The sequence below is a fragment of the Pinus tabuliformis genome, chromosome 1_2 (genome assembly GCF_031772625.1).
Source record: "Pinus tabuliformis cultivar Carrire ecotype Pingquan chromosome 1_2, CPIR1, whole genome shotgun sequence".
Classification (NCBI taxonomy): Eukaryota; Viridiplantae; Streptophyta; class Pinopsida; order Pinales; family Pinaceae; genus Pinus; species Pinus tabuliformis.
The window spans coordinates 2,075,327-2,102,156 of record NC_142298.1 but is presented as its reverse complement, the minus strand read 5'-3'; the positions used below and the strand labels follow the sequence as shown (position 1 = coordinate 2,102,156).

The 26,830-nt window shown below is 38.3% G+C and overlaps 1 protein-coding gene across 1 annotated transcript; it reads left to right on the top strand.

The window, feature by feature from the left end:
• Positions 1-7,133: 7,133 nt before the first annotated feature.
• LOC149204003 (uncharacterized protein C57A10.07-like) lies at positions 7,134-26,608 on the top strand. Its single transcript, XM_089394598.1, has 3 exons — positions 7,134-8,013; positions 25,050-25,174; positions 26,288-26,608. The coding sequence occupies exons 1-3, from the start codon at positions 7,473-7,475 to the stop codon at positions 26,606-26,608; spliced, it is 987 nt and encodes a 328-aa protein (XP_089250724.1). The 5' UTR covers positions 7,134-7,472.
• Positions 26,609-26,830: the final 222 nt, after the last annotated feature.

Sequence of the window (26,830 nt, the reverse complement as noted above, 5' to 3'; positions counted from 1 at the left end):
CATCCACTCTTCCTACAAAACCTTTAGGAAGATATGAATTTACTATATGCACACCTCTTTCTTCATATACTCATCTGATGGCTTCTTTGAATGAACTTCTTCTTTCCTTTAATATGATGAGACTCCTTCTTTAAGATGAGAGGTGCTTCAATCATGTTTTCATGTTGCAAATTGACTATCTACAAACTTTTATGATGCTTGCTTTCTTCTAGGTGGAATATGCTTTTGCTATGTCACAATAGTTCTTTCATGTGATGAAGAATAACAATGGATCTTGGTGATCCCTTCATGCTAAATGACTGCTTCTTCATATACTTGTAAAGTGTATGTACTGTGGAGTAGCTAAATGGTCCAAATCCTTCTATCCTTGCTTTGCTTAGATGATTGCTTCCAATGAGATGCAACTGACTATGTAGACTCTATATCTTCCAATGCTATATATATGCTTCTTCTTGATGCCATAAATTTTCTATAAAAGATACTCTAATTGTCATCTTCTAATGAAAAGAAAACAAATTTTCGATAAACCTGGTAGAGAGAAAATATTCAATATTAAATATCTTTAGGATCTTCATTTTTTGGCTTCTTTTCTAGTTCTTCATTTTCTTCAGTGATATGGGCTTCACTCCTTTCTTTCCTTTATTGTTCTTCTTATTTCGAGGATCCTTAGGACAATCTCTTTTAAAGTGACCATATTCATTGTATCCAAAGCATTGTACTTTGGACATATCTTGTCTTCCATGTGGTTGATTTTCATTGTTCTTATTGTGTCTTTGACGACATTCCAACCTTCCAAACCATCGATTCTTCTTCTTCGATCTAGCAATGAAGGCTTGATACTTTTCATTGAGTTTGGTGTCATCTTTCGCCTTTAATCTTGTTTCTTATAAAACACATAAGACCATATCTCATCAAAATTTGGAATCCCCTTCCTAGAGTATATGCTTCACACAAAACTACTCCATTCAGGGGGTAAAGCATTGAGTATACAAGTAGTCAATTCTGAATCTAAAACAACTTCTCCAAGTCCTTGTAGTTGATCTCTCAATTGTGAAACCTTCATAAGACATGAAACCAAGTCTTCATCCTTTGATACCCTTGTCATGTATATTCGATTCCTTAGAGGTATTTTCTAACTTGAAGTGTTAACCAAGTATAATTTACTAACTTGTCTTAGATTGCTTTAGATGTTGCCAAATTTGCAATGAATGGAATAAGATGATCCTTAATGGATTCAATGAGAATCCTTTGATCCCTAACTTACCCTTTAGCATACTTGGCCCATTCTTGAGTCTTATCCTTTTCTAGTTCTTAAAAGTTTCCATGAACATAGTCCATGAATTCATTTTCTACAAGTATCAAGTCTATTCTTCTCTTCCATGCTTGAAAGTTTGATGACCCATATAGCTTGTTTCCTTCTTTACAAAATGAAGTCATTTGATTTGAAGATTGAGACATAAAGAATACTATAGTAATTATTTGTCGAATAATGTCCTTCTTGATGTTGATGTCTACGAATATTTTGATGCTCCCAAGACCTTCCAAGAGACTTCAAATATGTCAAAAAATTATAACTTTTAGGAAGGATGGAATAATGGTGGCTTCAAGCTGCTTCAAGGATGAATGATGTTGATTCTAAGAGTGTAGATGATGCTCCATGCTCCTTAAATGATATCTTCTTGTATATATGTCTTCAAAATGGATGATGGACAAAGAGCTTCCAAATAATGTGACGATCCTCTTCAAAAGATGATGAGTAGCCAAGAGCCTTCAATGATGGAGGGAGAGAGAGATGATAATTTGATGTAGTAGCCTTTCTTTAAGATAAATGATGATCCTTCAATCTTGTTCCTTGTGTCCTTCCTTTATGTCCTTCAAAGTAGTTTTGATGAAAGTCTTTCCCATAAGCCAACAAGATTGATCTTCAAGCAGCCTTCTCCTCACCTTAGCTTTGATATCATGTTGAGAAATCACTAGGGAAACAATTAGGCTTGATTTATCTTATCTTTAATAATTGTTTGTGATTATATGTTGGCTTCTTATTACTTTTGTTATGTACTGATCATCAAACAATTAGCAAAACTATAAATTATGAAGATCACAAAAAGATAATGAACAAAAGAGATAGGCTCTAAGCCAGGGCAAAGCCCCTCTAAGGGGAAAACCCAAAAAAGATTATCGTCTTATAGAATGAGATCAAAGTGAGAATTCCAAGACCTAAATACCAAGACTAAGACTTCCCACAAGATACAAGTCAACCTTCCTTTAATTCTTCTCTAATAATTCAAAGTCAAACTGAGTCAACAATAGTCCAAACTCTCCAAATTAGGTAAAACTTCAAATTTTTGTTCCCCAACAACAAAATTTTGGACCTGTTGTCACTTTAGAAATTTTTTCCCTTGTAGTAGCTCCAGAAAACTCACACATGTGAGAAAATTAGGGTAGAAAGGCAAATTTCTGATCTTCGCTCTCTCTCTCTCTCTCTTGTCTTCCTTGGGTCTTCGCTCTTCTTTCTAGTCTTATTTTCTTGTGTTTCTCTCACTTCTTGGCACAAAAATCGAACTTGCTTGTGATGCTCCAAATGAGGTTGAACTTTCTTCCATTTATACACATCCATGAGGTCGAATAGGTGCCACTTCTAGGCTGACTTGTCCAGGAGGGCCAACTTGGTCTTGTGGGGACAAAATTAACATTTTGACACAAATAAAAATTATTTTTCCACTTTCTTTTCAAATTCCAAATGGGACTTGACTCTAGTACAATAATTTGACTCAAGACAAATATTATTTTGACTCAATAAACCCTAAAAGCATGAAGAACATGCTTGAGCTAATTAATAAAATAACTTGAGCATGAAGCCCATGCTTGAAAAATAAATTTCTTTTCTTTTACATAAAATATATAATTACATAAGTAAAATGAGAATTATGAAGATCGAAACAATTTTCAACATCCTCCTCTCACTTGTCACAAAGTGAAGAGTCGCTTGCATTTGGTTTAGCTCTGGTGCAAGTGTTCTCCTCACTTGTCTCTTCTCAATCTCCTTAGTGTCTCTTGCCCTTCTTGCTTTGAAGTAATCCCATTTCATTAGTAATCCCATGTCAATCTCAAATTTTGACACTTGCCTTAGCCATGCCAAGGAAAATGACTCGTATTCGGTGAGGTGCAACTTAATGAAGCTCAAGGTGTCTCACGAGCCTGATTCAGGGAAAAATCCTCAGCCCATTAGTTTCATGAACAAATTCCTATCAAGATATAATGAGAACTCCAAGCGACATAACAAGAAGTGGTGGGAAAAAGAGGGTGTCTTCTAGATTCTGACATTGCATTAGAAGTGATAGGTTGGATTATGGATATATGTAACACTCATGGAAGGAAAAATAATACCTACAAACAATAAATTTATACTGGCATATGAAAATATTATTTGGAAATGTGCTTCTGGATTACAATGATGCTAAGATGAATATTTCTTGCGCTGGATGAGCTGCAACTACAAATGGAGGACTTGGCTCAAAAAATGGAGAACAATGAAGCTCAATTTTCTCCTCCATATAGTCTAGGGAACCCCAACAAGCAAGCTAAAGACCCCATCAAGGTGGACCTTTCGAGATCCTCATAGTCTTTATGTCATTCTCCTGGTTTACTAGTCTTTTTTATTTCTTCTATAGTTTGTCATCCTGAATAATCCAACTTGATAGAATGTTTTAGTTTTGTGCAAAAACATTATGTAATATTTTGTTCAAACTTTGATTTCAAACCTCTCTTGGCCAAGAGCTTAATGCATTGCCACTATTCTGGTTTCCCTAGTGCCATACTAAGGCTTGCAATGAATCTAGATATATATGCTTCTAAATTATCAATAGAAAATATTTAACTCACAAAAAAACAAAATCTTGCATTTACTTGATTTTCCTCCAACCTTCTTAAAAAATAGTGCAACTCCAAATTTTATAACTATAAAAAATCATTTGAATAACAAGAGCAACGACTCTCTAGATATATATGCTTTTGAATTATCAATAAAAAAAATCTTTAACTTACAAAAAAAACAAAATATTGGATTTACTTGATTTTCCTCCAACCTTCTTAAAAAATAATGCAACTCCAAATTTTATAACTATAAAAAATCATTTGAATAACAAGAATATTAAAGATAAATTTATTTGTCTCCTATTATAATAAATCCACTTCTTTATAGTGGTTTTCATGACTAAAGTAGTCTTTCCACCCTCCATTAATCTTTTACCCATAATATAGTTTTAGTTAGACTTGTGATAGAAGTAGACCTCAAGATATTTGTATCATTAACTTCTTTTAAGTTATAATTGTGAATGATAGTGTTATTTTATAAATGATTATATCTTTTGTTTTTTGTGGGGAGGATTTTATGGGAAATTGAAGAGATGTTTCCCCACATTCATGGATGACAACTTTAAAAATTCATTGACATAGATTAGTGCACATAATTTATGAAAATTTGAAATAAACACTTACTTGCATATAACTATCTAAATACCCAATATCATTGATGAGAACGAATTGAGCTAACTTCTTTGGTTTACGAAGATTTAATATATGCCAAAGAAAGTACAAGTTATAATCACATTCATAAAATTATTGATTTATTTATATACTTTTCTACATTGACAACAAACAATTAAGAACATGTGTTTTCTCTTTAAAGGTTATTAGTTCAAATATATAGCAAGGTAGGATATGTATACTTATGTAGTGGACAAATCATTGTTTACAGGGCTCATTGTCCATTAAATAAATAGATCTCATATATCGTGTTTGGTTGTAGTGTAACCTTAAAATTATATTACTATTATTATTTTTCAAAGGTGGCGAAGACCATCATAACTTAGTTGTCTATTGATAGCAAGGACAACCATCTGTGGCTATGATATATGAATGTGAGTTGACTCATCATAGTTATTCAATGAAAACCATGTCACGTTAAATGGATCAGTAGTGGTCTATAAGGAAACATGTTTTTACTTTTGGCAAACACCTTTAGGTCTTTGGTTATTTACTTGTTTCCTTGTGTCCAAAGAAACCCTACTCTTAATAAATCATAAGAAGTTTTAGGTCTTAGTATGATACCGAAATGCATTTTTAGCCTAAATAGTATTCACAAGAAACCCAATATCCCTCACAATTTTCATTAAGGCTACCTTTGATGAAGTCATATACCTTTTAATAACATTTAATATGCCAAAAGGGTTTGGATCAATCAATGAGGAATAAGGAGTTTTCACCAATGACCAACGTTCAATCCCCATGAGGGCATTTGACTCTTTAGATTGCCATAAGGAACTTGGAGGTAGTGGTTGAACATGTTATGATTGCATTTCCCTTTCATCACACACACATAAATGGGTGGAAGCCCACCTTCTTATCATACTTGAGATTGAACACTAACTGTTACAACCACAACCACAATTTTTCCCAAAGAGGTTGGATCTACCAATGAGGAACGATGAGGTTTTCACCAATCTCCAAGGTTCAATTCCTATGAGGGTGTTTGGTACTTTAGGTTTCCATGTGTGCACTTGGAGGTAGTGGTTAAACATGTGAGAGTTGCATTACACTCCTTACAAACACACAAGTGGACCAAATCACACCCTCTTATCATCCTTAAGATCGCATACTAACTGTTATGACTATGACCGCAATTTTTGTCTAAGGACAATGACTCAAATGGTTGAGAGGTAGGTCTCCAAGTCTCCCCACTTCGATTCAAATCCTTGATGAGACACTCAACCAATTGTGGTAAAGTTAAAAAGGTAGACACCCTTAGGAGTGAGAACCGTGACGTGTATGTTTTTAGATGCCTTGACCCTATTAAGGAAAAAAACATTGTTATATTTGACTTGTAAGGTGTTAAATATGCCTTTAGATTATAATAACAATTAATTAATTTGATATTATACCTAACCTAAATCATTTTAACATGTTATAAATTTCCTATAAGTTTAAAAAAATATTTAGTCTTAATTTTATACATAAACACATTATTACTTCAATTTAATTTATTATTATTATTTTTTAAATAATATATATTTTAAATATACAAATAAATTTAATATTTTTTTCGTTGTTTACAAAAAGATATACTACATTGAGAAGTGTGTGATGATTCTTAGTAGATTGTTGACAAACATTTCTTCCTTATAGGTGCTAAAATTTCTTTTCTAGAAGGACGAGATTTTGGCCATTAAGGAAAAGTTTCAATATCTTACATTTCAACATATTTACAGGGAATGGAACACTAAGAGGATGCACTATCTAACACTCATTATATTTTTTAATAAAGAAGGGCAAGATTCTTCTTTGATTAAAAGTCAGATGTTAATTCTGTTTTGTAAAACTATATATTTATAATTTCTATAATTATTATAATTCATATATTACCTTTAATTCCTAAAGATATTTTATTTTCTTAAAAAACAACTCCACTACTCACATTATAATTAACCATAGAAAAAATATAAAAAGAAAAAGTCAAAAAGCCCTTTTGTAGGACTATATGTTTGTATAGGTAATCTAAAACTATGTTTATTGTATGTTTATATAAGTGACCTAAAGCTTTCAATATTTTGAGAAGCATGACTTCTATAACTATTATGTAGTTGTATTTATATATTATTTTAAATTAGTAAAGATATTTTGTTGTTTAAAAAAAACAACTCCATTACTCAAATTTATAATTCACACAAATTCCCAAAAAGCAAAAATTAAAAAGAAAAAGCAAAGGCCGTCCCAACTACGTTATATACATACTATATTATAATAATTTTTACATTAATATCACGTTGACCTATTATGTAATTATAAGTAATTTCTGTTATTCCAGGAGGCCGTAGTCTTTAACGCGACTTTTCTTTCCGACGATTTTTTCCGGTGAAAATCCGGCAGTAATTTATTGAAATCCAAGTTTGATAACTAGTTTCTGCACAATGAAAGCGTCCCAGGGGTTTTTCAGGGTGCTGAATCCGAATATGTAGTTAAAAAACCATTTTAACTGCAACAAATCATGATTTCATCTCAATTTCTTCCGCCGGATTCCGTCACCGGAATCTCAAAAAGTCGCATTATAGACAACTCCTTCCAGGAGCAACTGTGGAGGTCCACTCCAATGGTACAGATTTGATATTTTCAACCGTCGCCCTTGAAAAGTACAGATCAAGATACATCTAAAGTGTAAGCGAGGGATTCAAGGTTCAGAATTTTTTTATTTGATGCTTCAATTTTTCATCCCTCGGGAAATGATATTTTAAGATTAAAGGCCACAACCGCGTGGGTGGCATTTTATTCGTTAGGATTTTTATAGGCAAGGAATCTAGCAGAGTAATGCAGATGGATAGACAACTTAAAGATTTGAGTAGCAGGTAGTATACAGGATCAGAGCCATTCATGGCAGAATTGGTCTTCGTTCATGGGTTCCGGAAACAGCATCGGCTGCGATGAAGAAATCTTTCTCAGGGATGCGCAATGGAGAATTGGATCTAGAGAGCGGAGGGGGTGGCAGTATCAAGAGAAGACGGAGGCGTGCGGACAGAATGTTCGGGATCAAGCCTAATACGATTCTCCTAGTCTGCCCCGCGCTGTGTCTGGGGACTTTTCTTCTCATTTTTTATGCTCTCTACCAAAACCCTCGGCGGGGTTTTGTTGGGGCAGAAGATCAGGGACTAGGGGTGGAGGTGGGAATGGGGGTTTATCCGTATGGGAAGTTGAAGAATCTGGTGATGGTGGCAGGGCATTCCGTGTACATGGGGACCAATTGTGAGAAAGGCGATGGGGAAGAATCGTGGTTTTTGGAATCCTATCAGAAGCATTCAGGTCAGGCTGCCACTTTCCTCGAACATATCAGGGCGGGGGTTGAGGTCGCTGGCAAAGACACAGACGCCTTGCTGTTGTTTAGTGGAGGGGAGACGAGGAAGGACGCTGGTCCTCGCAGTGAAGCACAGAGTTATTGGAGTGTTGCAGAGACACACGATTGGTTCGGTGAGTGCAATTCAATTCAAAAGTCCAATCTTTCTCAAATGTTGATTTTGTTCCATAGTTGTGTTCAATCACCTTTGTTTCACCTTTGTTTCAAATATCTGTGGGGTTGGGAGAGGACTCATGCGATTTGATCTTTGAACCTTTCACTTGCAAGATGATGTTTTTTCATAACGAGGAATCTATTAATTTGATAGATCTCATAGAAGTTTTCCAAGTGACCACTCTGATCCATCAGTGGTGAGCATCTTCATGTTTTCAAGTGGGGGTGCACGTTTACTGAACCCGCCCGATCTGTGCATGGAAAGTGTTGCTGCCTAAGAGAGGGAATTGCTGGAAGGTTTCGAAGCAATTCTGGACCTATGATAGGTTGTTGGGTGAGATTTCTAGGGTCTTCCAGTGCTTGGAAGGTTGTTATTGGCTCAACATAGGCGATTTTTACCTAGGATAAGCTGCAGATCTGATTTCTTTTGAGTTTGATTTGTTTGTTGAAGTGTGCTTTGAGGGTTTGTAGGAATGGCCAGTTCCGGTCTCGAGAGCGTCACATGTTGGGAGTTGCTTCCATCTTTGTACTGTGGAAGTGTAGGTTGTAGAATCTTTTGGAGAAAGTTGAACTATGGTATCTTGTGGACATAGAGGCTACACCTTCCATTGATCCCAAGCACTTCTTGGAGCATACTTTGAAATCGACCAAGGCAAAGGGAATCATCCTTGATTTGGCGAAGTATCACTTGATCCCTCATATTGCAAAGAAGTTGGTGAAGGAGAAGTTTAATACATTGGTCATGTTGTACCAGAGGGTCAACTTGTCCATTGAAATGTTTTTGAAGAACGAGCTCACTAGTACCCACATGAGAAAGTGTTAATTTTAGGCAACAATGGTATGTTCTATGCTTTAGATCAATTTTACTTCGATTTCTTTATTACCCTAGTATTAATATTCAAATTAGCAATCACATCAACATGATAGTAAAATGCAGATAGAACATAAACATAAACAGTAGAAGACAAGCCAAGACCAAATGACACAAGATGTGGCACCAGCAAGGGATAAACCCCAATGTGGGGAAACCCTTGATCAAATCTTCTTTTAGTCTTCAATAGTTCAGTAGAGAGAGAATACAATTTACAAATCTGATAATTTATAATAGCAGCAAAAGAGCCCTAACCAGAAAAGTCAACGCTAGTCAACATGGCGGATTTGACCCTCAGCAAATCGGTCAACTTCAGCCTCCAAACAACAAGATAAAACAACCCTCAAAACAGTCAAATTCAGCCCAGTTAAAGTTTGGTCAAATTGCCCACCTGTGGTTAGCCCTAGTTGCAGTCAATGCTGGTCAACAGTCAATGTTTAGCCTCGATTTCTGTGCCCAGAAATGTGGCCTGCCCAAACAGAGATGACCCTCACAAAAACGCAGTCAAAGGAGGTCAACGCATGTTGGTCAACGCTTGGTCAAAAATTAAAATGTCCAGAAATTTGGTCTCTTGAAATTTCAGCCTCCTGAAATTTCGCTCTCCTCAAATTTCAGCTCAGACGTGTGGAGAGAGAGAGAAGTGTGTCCAAATGTGGTTAAGTCACCTTCTATTTATATGCAACATTGAGGATGAATAGACGTGACTATTGGGCTTCTGAGCCTACATAAGTTCGCTGGCCGACCTTGACAATTTGACCATAATCAAAATAAATTCATAACTTCATTTGTACATGTCAGAATAGGATGATCTTTAGATCAATCCGACACTTCTTGGAGAGAGGAATCCAAGAAAAATGTCAGTTGTCATAAATAAGATGACCCATGTGGAGTTTGGCTCTAGTTGCCAATTTTAACACTCTCTCAACTAGGGAGAACTCCATCTGCTAATCCATCTGCCAATTTGTATTATCTCTGCCATCAATGCACTGCTCTGCATTGATTTGCTCTGCTCTGCTCTGCTGAACTATGAAGAAGAAGAAGTGATCGAGAATGTATCATACCATTCTCTACTGACTCGAAGTCAGTCCCAAATAAAAAGACTGTCTCATACCACTCTTACTGGCCCGAAGTCAGTTCCAATCAAAAGAGTGTCTCATACCACTCTTACTGACCCGAAGTCGGTTCCAATCAAAAGAGTGTCTCATACCACTCTTACTGACCTGAATTCAGTTCCCATTGATCTCAGATCAATATCGATCATCCTAGCATAGGGAGTATGGTAGTACACGATGCGTCCATCGATAGTACTATGGTCCCTATCCTCATTTCCGTACTCATTGGCCAGATGAAAGGTACTTTCCATGAGTCCTAGACTGCTTGGGTAGGATGTCTCAGCAGAAGGATGAACCACTCATCCTGCCTACATGTGGCCAAGGGGATCACAGGGGAAGGCTGAACCACTCACCCTGTACACAACAAACCACTAGGGGAAGGCTGAACCACTCACCCTATGGTTGCTCATCGCTCCAAGTACCCCAAGTTCTTCGGAGCTCCCAAAGCTCAATGTTCATCTCATACAGGACCCTCATAAGAGGGTCTCTCCATGACTCCAAGTCGTTCTCGGAAGGCCAAGAACTTGACCTTCCCGAGGGGCTTTGTCAGAATATCAGCGACTTGCTCATTAGTATGTGATGGAGCCTTATTGCTCCTCGTTGTACCATATCCTGGATAAAGTGGTACTTGATATCTATATGATTGGAGCGATCATGAAACACGAGATTCTCTGATAATCGGATCCCACTCTGGTTGTCGCAGAGGATCGTGGTGGTATCCAACACATGTCCAAACAGCTCACTGAAGAGCTTCCTCAACCAGACAGCTTTATAGGAGGCCATACTAGCAGATATGTATTCGGCCTCGACGGTGCTCAAGGCAACCGATTTCTGCTTCCTGCTCATCCAGGATATCAAAGCAGAACCCAACGATATCTCATAAGATTCTAGCCAGCCCAATCAGCATCAGAATAACCATGCACCCTCACATCTCCGACAGTGTATCTCAGTGCATGACTGATTGTGCTCCGAAGATATCTCATAAGATTCTTGGCACCAATCCAATGTATATGATGAGGCTCAACCATATGTTGGCTTAATGTGTTAACTGTAAAACATATGTCTGGATGGGAGTTCACCAAGAACATTAGTGCTCTTATGAGTTGATGATACTCAAAAGCATTTCCCAATTCAGGTCCAACAACACTACCACATAACTTCTTAAAGTTAAGTTCCATCGGAGTAGTCATAGGCTTGCAGTCCACCATCCCAAATCTTTCCAATATCTTCACAACAGAGAGGAAAATTTCACCTGGCTTTTACCAGACCTCCAAACTTAGGAAATAGTGCATCGGTCCTAGGTCCTTCATCTCAAATTCAGAAGCCAATTCCCTTTTACATTTATGAATGAGAGGGTCTGCACCTGTCAGAAAGAGGTCGTCCACATAAAGTACCAGAATGAGAGGTTTATCATTTTGAACCTTAAAGTAAAAGTTCGGATTAGCTTCACTTCTAGTGAATCCCATCTTCATCAGATAGCTATCGATCCTGTCATACTAAGCCCGAGGTGCTTGCTTCAATCCATAGAGAGTTTTCTTCAACCTGCATACATGAGATTCCCTATCATGAACTCCAAACCCCTCGGGTTGTTCCATAGACTTCCTCTTTGATTGAACCATGCATGAAAGCGGCCTTGACATCCATCTGATGTAGCTTCCATCCTTGCGAGGCAGTAAAGGCTATGATCGAGCGAATGGTGGTGTATCGAGCAACAAGTGTATCTCATCATAATCTACACCTTCCTTTTGAGAGAAGCCTCGAGCAACAAAGCGAGCCTTGAACTTTTTTGCACTTCCATCAGCTCCATGCTTGATTTTGCAGTGCCACTTAGAGGTGACAACCGATTTGTCCTGGGGTCTAGGGACCACATCCCAGACATCATTTTTCATAATTGACTCGTATGAAATCATTCATAGCATCCTTCCATACTTGATGCTTCACGACTTCTTCAAATGATGAAGGCTCATTTTGAATGATAGTGCTCATGGCAATCAAATATCCTTGATACCTGTTCGGCTTCTTGCTTTAACAGAAAGGCCCCCTTGGTGCAATGTGTCTCTCGGCATCTTTGAGAGTCTCCCTAAGCCATGAGGGTCTCCTTTTGGAGGAGGAGGGCTCATGATGAGGAGGATCAATAGGATCCATAGGTTCATCAAAATCAGGCATCGTTTCGTCTTATTTTGCACCCTGATTTTTGGTGTCAGCTTCTTTGTTCTTCCTTAGGATAGGAAGGTTGTTTATCTTCCTGAGGGCCATATCTTTGAAGGTGACATCATGACTTATCTCAACTTCCTTTTGACCAGCCACATAAATTCTATATCCCTTAGAATTTTCACTATAGCCCACAAAGATTCCTTTCTTCCCAGATGCACCCAATTTGCTTCTTTTCTCTTTCGGCACATGAAAATATACGGGACTTCCAAAAATTCTAAAATGAGAGACATCGAGTTTCTTACCAGTGAACATTTCTTCCGGAGTCTTGGAGTCCAATGCTTGATGAGGGCATCGATTTTGAACATATACGACGATATTTGCAGCTTCAGCCCAAGGAACTTCAGAAGGCCTTGATCTTGAAGCATGGCACAAACTGCTTCTATAATAGAGCGATTCTTCCTTTCAGCCACACCATTCTGCTCAGGAGTGTGTGGCGTTGTAGTCTCCCTCTTAATGCCAGCTTCTCTGCAATAATCTTGGAATTCATTGGATTCGTACTTGGTCCCATTATCAGTCCTTAATATCTTACTTTTCTTCTCGGATTGGTTTTCGATCAAGGCTTTGAGTGTCGAAACCAGGTGAACACTTCATCCTTCTTCTTCAAGAAGTAGATCCAGGTCTTGCGAGAATAATCATCCGTAAAGGTGAGATAATATAAGTATCCTCCCAAAGAGTTTATGGGCATCATACCAGATATGCCAGAGTGGATCAATTGCAATATATCTGTGGTCTTGCTATTGCTTGAGGGAAATAGTCCCCTTGTAAGTTTTCCTTCGGCACATCCCGGACATACACCTTCATGCTCTACTTTGAACTCGGCCATACTTGTCACCATCTGTCTCACATCAGGTAGGGCCTTATAATGAAGATGGGCAAACCTACAAAGTGTCAACCCTGAACCCAAGAGTAAAAGCATCCTTAAATTTTTTTTTCCAAACACATACCTTTCCATTGATGAATGCCACCTTGAGTCCTTTGTCCTCCACGGTTGAAATGGACACTAGTTTCTTCTTGAAATTAGGTACATATAGTACTTCTTGCAAATGAATAGTGTTACCTTGATTCAATTAAAGGGTAACATTCCCTACTCTCTTCACGGGATAGGTGGCATCGTCTCCAAGGATGATCTCCAAGTTTGTTTCCTTTTCTATCAGATAAGAGAGGGTTTCCTTGTATCTGGTGAAGTGCCTTGAGGCACCACTATCAATCAGCCAATTTCCCAAAGTGTCCGGAGGAGAGGCAGTGGAGAGGGTCGATATAAGATTCTTAACAACATTTGATTCTTCATACCTGGAGTTCCTTGATTTCTTGGAGGGTCAACCATTTCCTTGATGTCCTGCATTCCTTTTTCCTTTGCCATTGGACATGCCATTCCTTTGATTGTTGTTGTTGAAGTTGCCCCTGGAATGATTATGATCATCATCATGCGATGTGTCCCTTCTATTTGGACACTCCCTTGCATAGTGGCCAAACTTATTGCAAACAAAGCACATGCTCTTCCTTCCTCCCTTAGATCCAGGCTTTCCATGGAAATGACCTTTAGACCTTGCATTATTTATCCTTTTAGCATGAGTGGAGAATGCAGTGGGGTTGCTTCTAGTAGAAGGCATTTCTCGCTCCACCATTCTTGTTTCTTCTTGAATGCATCTCGACATCAATTCTTCAAACCCTGGAATTTGATCATTGTTGAGGACCGTGGTTCTAAATACATACCACTCAGGTGGGAGTCCTCCAAGGGCGGTGAGAGTAAGTTCCCTGTCAGGAATGACTTCTCCAATTGAGATTAGATTTTTCTTCATCTCAGTAATCCTCAAGAAATATGATTGAATATCCTCGTCCTTGCCCTTCTTAATATCCTTCAACTTATTCTTGAGAAATAGAATTTGATTAGCATTACTAATCTTGAACATGCCGACCAACTTGTCGTAGATCTCCTTGGAGGTCTTCAATTCGGAGATGTAGGCCACCAGATGCTTGTCAATGGAATCTTTGATAATCTTCTTTGCTTTGACTTCAACCCTATTTTACTTGGTCTTCACAGCAACCGGTGCTTTGAAGGAGGTTCAGGGATTTTACCCTGCACATAGTCCATCACTTCTTTTTCTTCCAAGGTCAAATCAAGAGGCATCTTCCATCCATGATAGTCAGATTTATTATGAAGCTTGTCTTCAGCAGGGAAGTACGATGAGGAACCCATTGAACCTTTTGTCCTTGTCCAATTGTCTTTGGTGATTGCTCTTTCACTCTTGCTTGGGCTTTGTCTTCACCTCAGCTCTGATTCCATGTTAATTTTAGGCAACAATGGTATGTTCTATGCTCTAGAGCAATTTTACTTCAGTTTCTTTATTAGCCCAGTATCAATGTTCAGATTAGCAATCACATCAACATGATACTAAAACGCAGATAGAACATAAACATAAACAGTCGAAGACAAGCCAAGACAAGAGGACACAAGATGTGGCACCAGCTAGGGACAAACCCCAATGTGGGGAAACCCTTGATCCAATCTTCTTTTAGTCTTCAATAGTTCAGCAGAGAGAGTACAATTTACAAATCTAATAATTTATAACAACAGCAAAAGAGCCCTAACCAGAAAAGTCAACACTGGTCAACAAGGCAGATTTGATCCTTAGCAAATCAGTCAACTTCAGCCTCCAAACAGTAAGATAAAACAACCCTAAAAAAAGTCAAATTCAGCCCAGTCAAAGTTTGGTCAAACAACCCACCTACGGTTAGCCCTAGCTATAGTCAACGCTGGTCAACAGTCAATGTTTAACCTCGATTTCTGTGCCCAGAAATGTGGCCTGCCCAAACAGAGATAGCCCTCACAAAAACACAGTCAAAGGAGGTGAACGCATGCTGGTCAATGCTTAGTCAAATTATCCAGATTTTCGGTCCCCTGAAATTTCGGCCTCCTCAAATTTCGCTTTCCTCAAATTTCGGTTCGGACGTGTGGAGAGAGTGAAGATGAGTATGTCAAAATGACGCTAAGTCACCTTCTATTTATATGCAACGTTGAGGATGAATAGACGTGACTGTTGGGCTTCTGAACCTACATAACTTTGCTGGGCGACCTTGAAAATTTGACCATAATCAAAATAAATTCATAACTTCATTTGTACATGTCAGAATCGGATGATCTTTAGATCAATCCTTCACTTCTCGGAGAGAGGAATCCAAGAAAAATATCAGCTGTCATAAATAAGATGACCCATGTGGAGTTTGGCCCTAGTTGCCATTTTTAACAGAAAGATTGATATTGTAGCAAGCGATTTGTTAAAGATCACAAAGTTGAGAGATTAGCTTCTTACCATTGGAGAATATACTGATGAGAGGAGCTAGTGTGGATCACTCTGGATGGCTTTGGTTTTTCTGGCATCACTTTGCTTAATGTATTTGAGTTCATGAGAAGTGACCCACTTTTGAGAAACTATAGGATGACTTTGATAGAGAGGAGACTAGATTAGAGACAGTTATAGCCATTTTTGAGGAAGCTCAAGGCTTGGCCCTCATTTTGAAGGTGAAGAAAGGAGGCAAGAAAGACCTTGGATGGGTCAAAAGGCCAAGGTGGAGGAATCAGATTCTTCAGACTAGGGTAAGGAAGACATGAGTCACATGAAGTGTTTCAAGTGCCACAAGATGGGACACTATACATCTTAGTGTCTTGGGAGAAAGAAAGCCAAGAGTAGCAGTGAGTTGCGAGGAGTGCAGACACCTCAGTTCAAGCATATGAGTTAGCATTAGGACTGAGACAACTTTCTCCATGGTATCATGCCCTTCCACTAATACCATCTCTAGTGTATGGTGGTTTGGGGATCGTGAAGAATCTAGACGCATGACCTTCAAAAGGAAGGCGTTCAACAGAGCGCAAGAGTAGGGGATCAACATGCATTGGAGCTTGGTGATGATGGCGAAAATCCAATTATAGGAATGAGTTCATTCTTTTTCTACATGTAGGTGATGTTCTTGAGATTGGTGATGTCTTGTATGTTCTTGGTTTAATGAAGAGTCTTCATTCAATTTTTTGCATGACAAAAAAATAATGTATGGTTGAGCTTGATGGTTAGCAACTGATCATTAAAAAACAGAACCCTGAACCCAGTTGAGTTTTGGCCAGATGTGTTTTAGATGGTGGCCTTTATATGGTACTTGCTAATCCAGTAGAGCAAGGATTGCAGGATGCAATGATAGAGGAGTGCCGTCCCAATCTTCCCATGTTGTGTGGGTAATTTCAAAACCTACCATGAAATCAGAGATTGATCCCATGCAGACAATTTATGGGTGTATTGAAGAATTTTAGGGCATGTTTGTTGCTATAGTACTCTCCCAAAAAAGGGAGTTGACTTTGATGAGACATTGAGTTGTTCTTTTTGAGGCTTTTACTTCTGTTGCTAGATGTTTTGGGGTGCATGGGTGAGATACCCATGAATTTGGATTGAAGAAGGTCCTGTTTACGCTGATGCATGCACCACAAGTTTGGTATTTCAGAATCAATAAGTTTTTACTCAAATTGGGTTTTTCCAAGTTTAATGCAGATTTTAATTCTTTATTTGAGAGCTCTGATTGACATGGACATAGGAGGTTGGTATATTGATGATGAAGTTTTCCTTATAGAAGGGATTTACACCTTTTTGAAGATCATGAAGATCTTTTAGAGCATAGAAGAAGCAATAATCTAGGGTTATATTTTTTCAGGTTCATAGATGGTCAACATGATGACAAAGATCCTAGCAGAGTGGGGGTTTGAGATGTTGTGATATATCTTGTTTTGGTGGAGAACACCTTTCTCGCAAAGAGGAAGTGTTGGAGTTGTACCTGTTTTGCTCCGAAGGCATTCTTCCTACAACAACACAGCAGTACACTGTAGCTTCTCCTTAGATGAAAAGCATACCCTGCAGCAGCATTGGTCTTTGGGCAGGTGGGTTGAAGCCACAATCAAGAGCCTTCAGTGTGGTGCTGCAGATTTACCAGAAGATTTATCCCCTGCATTCTGTTCTCCATCAACATTTTGTTTTGCAGCAATGTTGAGTTCCAACACTCCGTTCTGCAGCCTCTACAACGGTCTACAGGCCTTCTTGTGGACTAAGTAGTGTATTGTGTAGGCCTATGTCACAAGGTTCGTCGAACTTCAACCTTGAGGTTTGAATTTTGGCTAATGTTAAAAAAATTTCGAGGTTCGGCGAATCTCATCAAACCTCATAGCCATTGACCAAGTCCATAGACCAAAACTCATAACCTCATGTCACAACTCAAGCTTGTAAGCTATCCTTGCAATTTCCATGTTCGTGATATCATTTTTTATGTTTATTGATGTTGATATCTTACTATTTTATCCTATATTTCATTTAAAACTTAATATATCTATATATTTAGAAAATGTATATAGACGAACCTAATGGCGAACCTCATAAAAAATTCGAACTCAAACCGAACCTAATCATTGCCAAACCTGAACTCAAACCTGAATCATGTGACTTAGGTTTAGGCGTAGTAGTGGTCATAGAGTGGTCGTTGGTGGTCCATTTATGGAGGAGTTATAGGGTGCATGCAGGCACGGACCTGATCTTTTTCTAGTTTTAGTAATGGTGTTCCAAATTATGTAGTTCAATTTTTAGAATAGAGGCTTATCTGTTCCAAATTTTGTAGTTCAATTTTTAGAATAGGTGCTTGTCTGTTCTAAATTTTGTAGTTCAATGTTTAGAATAGGTGCTTATCTGTTCCAAATTTTGTAGTTCAATTTTAAGAATAGGTGCTTGTCTATTTTTGAGTTTTCTTTTCTAGAATTAGCTTGGAGCTATTTTAGTGATAATTATATTTTTAGCTAAAGCATATGAGCTTGAATAACTTCCAGTTTTTAGATAAGGGTGAACTATCCTGGGTTGGGCTTATGCTTGCATGCATGAGCAACCTCTCCTAGTGGGTGCAATTCTCTAGGTAGTTGGCTCATGTAGGGAGGCTCACCTTTCTAGGCAGATTTAAGCTTAGGGTTCTATTTCTATCCTAGTGTTCTATTTGTAGCCTGTCCATGTTCTTAATCTATAAAAGACAAAGGTAGAGGTAGGGTGTTAGACAGTTCATTCCAGTTTTGCTATATTGCTGTGTAGTTATATGTTCTAGTTATTTGAATACAGATGCAATATTGAGAGTTCAGGTCTGTGTATTTGCTGTTCATAATTTGTAGCAGTATGTGTTTGTCGATTAATGCATTTAGAGATTGATGCTTAAATGAAAGCTTTGAGTCTTAAGCTACCTAGGTTTTTTTTTTTTTTGAGTGCAAAGTTTGCTTACCATGGCCTGAATATGAAGATCCTCCCCGTTGCTTTGTACTAAGGAGAACATAATGCAATCCCATTGGCCATGAAAATTCTGCATTTTCATCATCTGCATGCTCCTTGTATTGCACATTATACATTTAGAAAAGTTTCATTTACCCTGGACTTCCTCTTTGAAGTAGAAGACACTCTAGTGTCTTGGTAGACTAACAAGGTACATTGTCATTAAAGTGGCTATGCAGATGATTCATTTTGGAGTCTCTCCTACTCTAGGTTGCCTAAAGCCATGAGTCTGTCCAAGGTTGAGTCTACATTTGTGCTTGGGGCAGCCATGCAAATCCTGGCGAGTTTTGTTATTTTTTCAAGGGAATATGTGCAGACCTTCACTCCATCACTAGGGATGTCTTAGAGTCTAAATATGATGGTGAACCTTCGTGTAGCTTCAGTTAAAAGTATCTCTGGAAAGAGTGCATGACCATTCCTCAGAACTGCCACTGCTTTTTTCTTCTTGTCTAGGTGATTCTTTTTAATATACTATCTGTTAATTTCTGGTATGTTCTATGCTTAAGAGCAATTTACTTCAATTTTTCTTATTAGCCCAATATCAATTTCCAGATTAGCAGTCACATCAGCATGATAGTAAAATGTAGATAGAACATAAAGATAAATAGTAAAAGACAAGCCAAGACAAGAGGACACAAGATGTGGCACCAGCCAGGGAGAAACCCCAATGTGGGGAAACCCTTGATCAAATCTTCTTATATTCTTCAATAGTTCAGCAGAGAGAGATAGTACAAATATACAAAACTGATATTTAATGACAGCAGCAGATAAGGCCTTGACCAGAGAAGTCAATGCTGGTCAAACAGGATAGAAATCTTCCGCTAAGTGGCTTGGTCAAACCCAGCCAACATTGGCCTTCAACAGTAAGCTCAATGCATCCTTCTTGCTGTTGGAAGATCCTCCACATGGCAGCAACAGGCTGCTGCAATCACGATTCAATCCGGTCAACACATTGACCCAACACTCCTCCACAAAATGCTGCTGTCCTCCACTGTTTGCTTGCTGCTCCTGCAAATCTGGTTAGGGCACAATATGCAGCCCTTAACCCTCTATGCTGTCAGCAAACTAAGCCCTCCTAGAGCTGTGTTCCACCTAGGAGAGTCTTCCCTTATGCCATGCTGTCTCTTGCAAGCATTGTACATCCCAATGCTGCCTTGGAACAACCTTAGCTGCTTGCTATGGCTTGCAGCCTAGCAAAGCAGCTAGCTGTGACTGCAGTCTCCTACAACAGGCCCAAACAGTCACCTAAACAACAATGTCTTGCCTTCTCCTGAAATCGGCCTACTGCCCAGTAAACTTGGCTTCCAGTCTTACCCTAAGACAACCAATCTAAACAGATCTGTTATGACCTTGCTGCGGCTGGGCTCTTCTTGACTGCGGTTAAGGGCCTCCTTATGACAGTGGATTAGGCCTCTCTTTTTCTGCGTCTAGGGCTCTTCTTTTGCTGCGTATTAGGGTCTCCTTGCTGCGGAATTAGGGCCTCCCTTAACTGCGGGTTAGAGCTCCTCTTGACAGCGTATTGGAGCCTTCCCTTTGACTGTGACTAGGGCTTGCATTTGCTGCGGATTAGGTCTCTCTAGAGTCTAGACTGCGGCTAGGGCTTTCTTGAGACTGTGGCTATGGCTCCTTTTAGATCTGCGGCTAGGGCTAGATCTTCTCACTAGGACTGCGGCTAGATCTCCTTCTTGACCTCTCTTGCCACCAAACCCAAACAAGTGGAGAGAGATCATGAGAGATGTGTGTAACAAATGACTTGAGGTCTCCTCTATTTAAATGCAACGTTGAGGTTGAGCTGGCGGTAATTTGGTTGCTGGCCAACCTTGACAAATTGTTAATTAATATAAATAAATTCATTTCTCCATAAATACATGTCGGAATCGGATGATATTTAGATCAATCTTACACCTCTCGAAGAGAGGAATCCAAGAAAAATATCAGCTGCCATAAATAAGATGACCCACATGGACTTTGGCCCTAGTTTCCAATTTTAACACTATCACAGTTTATTTATTTATTTTTTAATTAATTTTAAGTTCCATGAATTTTGGGTTCCTTCAGTCTTTGGGAGTTTCATGTCACCCCCAACAGTTTTGGCTCTATCCCTCCATGGTGAGAGTTTTGAATTTTTTTGCAACAGAAAAATAGTAGAAGAGAAATAAGTAACCTTACTTCCCATGATGAAATAAACTTCAAAATACCTAGAGAATACTAAGGACCTGGGGATCCTTTGATGTGTGCACAAATAATCTTCAAAAATCTCTCTGCTTGTTTCAAATATCTAGTGTGAACATCAACCCAACAGTCTCCACATCTACGATATAGCTGCTATGGATGCTCCGAAGGTGAAAAAATGACAATAGAAAGCTTGCTGGCTCTCTTCTATGCTTACCAGACCCAAATGAGCTCTCATCTTGCCTCCAATTGAAGACAACGTGGGAAGGGGGGAGCATGTTTGTATCAATGTTGCAGTTATCATTATCGGGATATTATTGGCAAGGGAAAAAATCGGGGAAAAATCGTAAAAATCGGGAAAAAATCGTAAAATACAAAAATATTCATTTTTTTCCAATTTTTTTAATATCTAAAGCATCTACAACATAAAATAAATACATTGACACATAAATATGATAAAAGAGCTAATATATAAGATGTGTAATATCATTTCTAGTGCTACATCACACATATCAGTGAATCATGTCTTGAATAGTAAGTCCTGACTCCTGAGTCCCAACTCAGCCTCAAAATATCAACAAAAAATATAATAATGTATCTCATATCATGAGTCATAATGTCATATACAATGAAATGAACCAAATAACTAAAGTCTAATACTACTAATTTCCTCTGCCCCTCTTGCGAGAAAATGCAATAGCTTTCCCTTTCCCTTTAGATGTAGATGCCGGTGGAGTTGGCTGTGGACTCTGCTGTGCTCTAGAAACTGAAGAACTAGGAGCTACAGGAGGTAGACCACGTCCTCTATTGGTGACAGAGGTAGCCTGGGTAGGTTGTGTCACCTCTTCCTCCTCATCAAAAAATCAGAAAAAAGAAAAAAAAGAAAATAAGGAAAAAAAAACTTGAATTTTTTTTTCAAGATTTTTTTTGCAAAAAATCACGATTTTTCGATATTATCGTGATAATATTGCATTTTCGCAACAGTGGTTTGTATAAATAAGCTTCGCAATTTTCGCAACACTGGTTTGTATAAATAAGCTAGGGTTGGCTGCTTTTTTAATTTGGTTTTTGTATTTTTGAAGGGTTTAAGTTGTCATGCCAACAGGGCCCTTTTGGTGCCACATTTGGCTGACTAATTGTTGAGAATCTGAAACTGGCCTGTTTTAGTGCTTTGCTGGGGCCTAGCAGATCGAGGAACATCTTGTGTTTCTGGGTGCCCCTCGATAGCCTGGGATGCCCCATCCTGCAGGCAAGTTGGGGATTGGCTAGGGATGGTAGGGTGCCTCCCTTCTCCTTAACTCTGCCCCAACAAAAATCAGACATCCCTGATTCATCTCAAAGTACCTTGGGATGCAGGAACCTTGCTTACAGGTTCCTTTTCTTTATAGTTGTTACCACTCTTATTGTATGAGGTCCTATACTTGTGATTTTCACCACACATGTCAGAGGGTTGTAGGATGATATTGATGGACTAGGAACACATTCTTGGTGCACACTTTCATAGAGTTGCTTCCCTTGTGACAGTTTATATGTTGACCACCTTGGTGGGTGCTGAGGCACTCTAATGGAAGTTAGTGGAAGTTCTGTTTGCATGTTTGTCGTATCATTGTGGTGGCCCCTAGTGTTTAGCTTGGAGATGGTGGTTGAATTGATTTGTGTCATGTTTGGTGGCTCTTTTAATTGTGCGCTCCTCATCTTACATACATTTCATTGATGGATGAGCTCTAAAGGTTACAGTGACTATGTTGATGATTTCCATGAGAGCTTTACCTTGGTTATGGAATGCCCTTCACGTATAAGCTTACTTGGCATTGGGATAGCATCTTAGCTCTTGTACTTGGTGAGTGCTCCTTGTATGTTTTTCCTAGATGGGTTTATCCCTCTCAACGACTTTATTTTGGATGGTTTATCTTGATTGGAGCCTTGCTGTATGGACACCCTTGCTTATATGATCACTCTTGGCACATGGATTGAGACTTGATATGTTTGACTACCTCTTCTAGTGGAGTCCTCACTTGGTTTTCTGTTATCGGTACATATGTTGAGGCATGGGATGGTCATATTGTTTTGCTTATTTGATGGGGGGCTGTTCCCTTGCTTCATGGATTTAATGAATTATTTTGATGTGCTTGCACATGGATTTCTGCTAGCACATGGTCGATTGAGTCCTTGTCACATGGATATATTAGTTGTCACTTGATTTGATGGGTTTAGCACCTTGGAGCATGAGTTTCCTGGTGTTGGAGAAGATGCCCTAGAGGATTTTGCTACTGATTTGTCAATAGGAGTTGGTTAGATATATTAGTCTTTTTACGTTTTCCAAGGAGAGATCTAGGATCTTACAAATGGATATTATTATTTTACTTGAGGAGGTTTTGAGCTTGGCATCTATATAAGAGAAGCACCTCTTTATTGTAATGGTTGTTGAAAGTGTATTTGACTTTTGAGAGCTAATTTTTGAAGATTTATTGAAAGCTATTAGAAAGTTTCAAGGGTTCATTCTTGTTCATGTGAGGCATATGTTTTGAATTTTTCATTGCTGAATATTGATGCTGAAAACTACCTGCAAAGGATTTGTTTGAAGAGCTATTTGTAAAGGGTGGGCTTTCGTCTCTTAATCTCTTGGATGAGTTGTCTATGAATATGTCATTGTTGCATCTATTATCTGGACAGGTTGCTGCGGAATTATATACTTCACAATATAATACACCCTAGTCAAAAAGGTCTAATGGTGTACCTCTTGTAGGCCTCTTTGAAGGAAAATTTCTGCATTAATTAACAACAATATTAGGTTGGCTGTAACATGCATTTTGCAGCTCTGTTTGCCCTAATTACTCATTAAAAGAAACTCTTGTTGCATCTATTATCTGGACAGGTTGCTGCAGAATTATATACTTCACAATATAATACACCCTAGTCAAAAAGGTCTAATGGTGTACCTCTTGTAGGCCTCTTTGAAGGAAAATTTCTGCATTAATTAACAACAATATTAGGTTGGCTGTAACATGCATTTTGCAGCTCTGTTTGCCCTAATTACCCATTAAAAGAAACTCTTCAAGTCTGTCCTCTTTATCCCTACCTACAACTTTGATCTTCCTACCTAATGGGCCTTGATTAATGAGACTACAACTCCCTAGTGGACCTTCTTAAATGAATCTGCCTTACATTTATTGATTACACACTCTAATTACCTAGTGGGCCTTGTTTAATAGAGATGACCTCAGTACATTAAATAACAGCGAGTCCCATTAACTAGGGTACTTAGGATGGGACCCTAACATTAAATAACTGGTATTCCTCCATCAGAACACTCTGCATTGGCTATGTGTGAGAGATTATACTTATAGCCAGCAGTTAGATGTCTGCCTTCTGGTCTCATAGCCTTGACCTGGGTGTGGCATTTGCGATAAATTGCCTATGGTTGGGTGGAAAAATGATAATTTGCAGCCAGTTAGGGGATAAATTAAAAAGAAAAAATAACTGTCTCTCTTTTTCTGTTATTTATTTATGTGCATGTTGATTATTTTCTGCTGTGCATTTTATTAATCCAAAGGTAATTGGATTCAGCATGATTGTTTGTGAATTTGGTCATGAATCTATTATAACCATAGTCAGTGTCTGAAATGCAATAATAATTATGAATGCAATTGTATGTTGTAATTATTTCTGTTTATATTTCCGTTGACCGAAGTTTTTACTGCATGAATTTCCATCACCAGAATAGGAAAGTGGTGAAATTCTGGTTAAGAGCAGCAATTCTGGTAATGCATGGGTTGTGCTTTATCATAGTAGTGAGCATGCTTAAGTCCCCTGTCGTATTTATTTTTGGTTACCTGTGTTAGAGAGTGTTCTGCATATTTAATTCTGCCTGAGCATGCACTAATGGCTATTGCTTAATAATTCCAACCAAATCTTTGCATCACTGGTAAGACTGAGATGAGAATGAAGGAAGAAATTTTGAATGGATGCCTGACGGCCAAGGGAGGCAGTCTGGTCAAGATTACATTGGCATACTTGATTTTGAAGTGCTTCAGTTTGTAACTTTGTTGATCTGATAATGGATTTCATATTGCTACAAACTACACTTTTTGTCCCATTCTTCTTTGCTATGTTACTCACATGCATAGAAGTGCTGAGAAATATAATGTTTTGGTTTCCCTTCATATCTGGATTTCAACATGCTTTATGATTCATCAAAAGTTTTTTCACTCATTATTGTTGTGTGTTTAACACATTACATTGTTTGACTCTGTTAAAATCCCTGTGCATCTGTATGCATTCTCATCTTGTAGGCCAACAACTAGACGTCCGAAGGAGAGCACTAACAGAAGAGCATGCCCGGGACAGTTTTGAGAATCTCTTATTCAGTATATGTCGTTTTCGGGAGCTTACAGGATCATACCCTAACAATATAACGGTAAGCTAGGTTCTTGCTCCTTGAGGGCAGAAAAAGTTTCTTTTTTCTTTTTTGTTGAGATGTCTTTCCTACTGTATTGTTTAGAAACTTGATTGGACCTTAGCTCTCGGCAATGTTGAAAATAGGCCCTAGATTCGAGATTGTCTTTTATGGCTTACATGGTTTATAAATTCTAGGTGTATGGTAAGATACAGGGACCAAATTTATGCATTATAAGTGAATTCTAAAATTCAAATGATTGAAATCTCCTATTACATGCAAAAGAAAAAGAAACGGGAAAACATAGAAACACAAATTACTGGTAAACCTCGATCTTTCTCATTTATGTGCTAAATCATAAATGTTCAATGCCTGTCATGAGTTTCAAATTTTAAACTCTTTATACTTCACAGAACCTGCTTCAGATTAAGTCTGATGAATTTGACAAAAATATCTTTGATTTTGTTGGGCAAATTCCCTTTCTTTCCTACAAAGTGGGTTTTTTCTTTAGCTTAGATGTTATGACTAAGGGGGATTTTTCCAGGAAAATCACCCAGAACTTAAACTTGACTGTGTCGTTTCGAGAAATACCACAAGCATAGGCCCTCATGATCAGTGGAACTTGCCCCCAATCAATTTATCAATTTATGAACTTTGCATGCTCACCAGAAATCAGACCTGGGTTCCTTATGCAAGCAGCAGTAAGTGCTTCTACTTGTCATTAGACGATAGCCTAACAGACAAAATTATTCTGAAAAATAGAAAGTAATAAATGTTTGAACAAAACTATGAACAGTTGTAGCTTTTGCTGTACCATTATGTAGGTGCTGCAGATGTGCATAAATAAACACCCCAACTTTCTTCGAGCCTATTTTTTGGTGGCTTTTGATTTTTGGTCAATTGGTCTGTTTCAGGGACATTCTAAGTATGCATCATTGATATTGGACATTCAACTTTAAATATATTTCTCTTTGCATGTTTGGAACAAATTCTACAATAGAAAACCTAGAATTTGAATGTTTTTTAGAAAAGCAATTTTTTTCAAAATTTTTGCAATATTCTTTGTTCTTTTCAAGTGATGGTTAACCTATGCTTTCCACATTTTCCACGAGCTCTAATTTTATGTGTGCTCAGGTTGTGAGCTATGATTTTAAGGAGAAGCGTTTTGCACAGCTTCATCGATCAACATTAAGGTTTCCAACCATTCATTTCTTCTATGTTGGGACCCCTGCATCACCATCATCTGCAACAGCAACATTAAAAGGCGAAGCATTGGTGAGAGAACAGTTTCAAAAAGATCCATATGGATGTTCTGGATCTTTACATAGGAAAAAAATAGGACGTGATCCTTTTCATCGTTCAATTCCATATCCTAATGGTTGTCCTGAACTGCGTGGATTGTTCAGATATTGTGGTAGAACTCTTTATTCTGATAGGTTGCCTTGGGAAAATTAGAGTGGCAGATTGTGGAGGCCAATTTGTATTCAGATGTGCTTAAGTTCATTTGCTCCTCCATACCTGAGGTTTCTTCCATATTGATCAAAGCCAAAAAGGAGATTAGTAACTCAATGAGTACAAGCTACCCATTTGTGGCTATATTCTCAGTTGATGTGGTTGTTGAGTAGGGTTTTTGGGTTGACAGTATTACATATGGCTAGGCCTTGCTCTCCATAATAC

Excerpts from the sequence above, each read along its gene's own strand:
- LOC149204003 (XM_089394598.1), top strand. The coding sequence starts at position 7,473 with ATGAAGAAATCTTTCTCAGGGATGCGCAATGGAGAATTGGATCTAGAG. Across the intron at positions 8,014-25,049 it reads AGAGACACACGATTGGTTCG|GCCAACAACTAGACGTCCGA; the intron begins GTGAGTGCAATT and ends CTCATCTTGTAG. Across the intron at positions 25,175-26,287 it reads CATACCCTAACAATATAACG|GTTGTGAGCTATGATTTTAA; the intron begins GTAAGCTAGGTT and ends ATGTGTGCTCAG.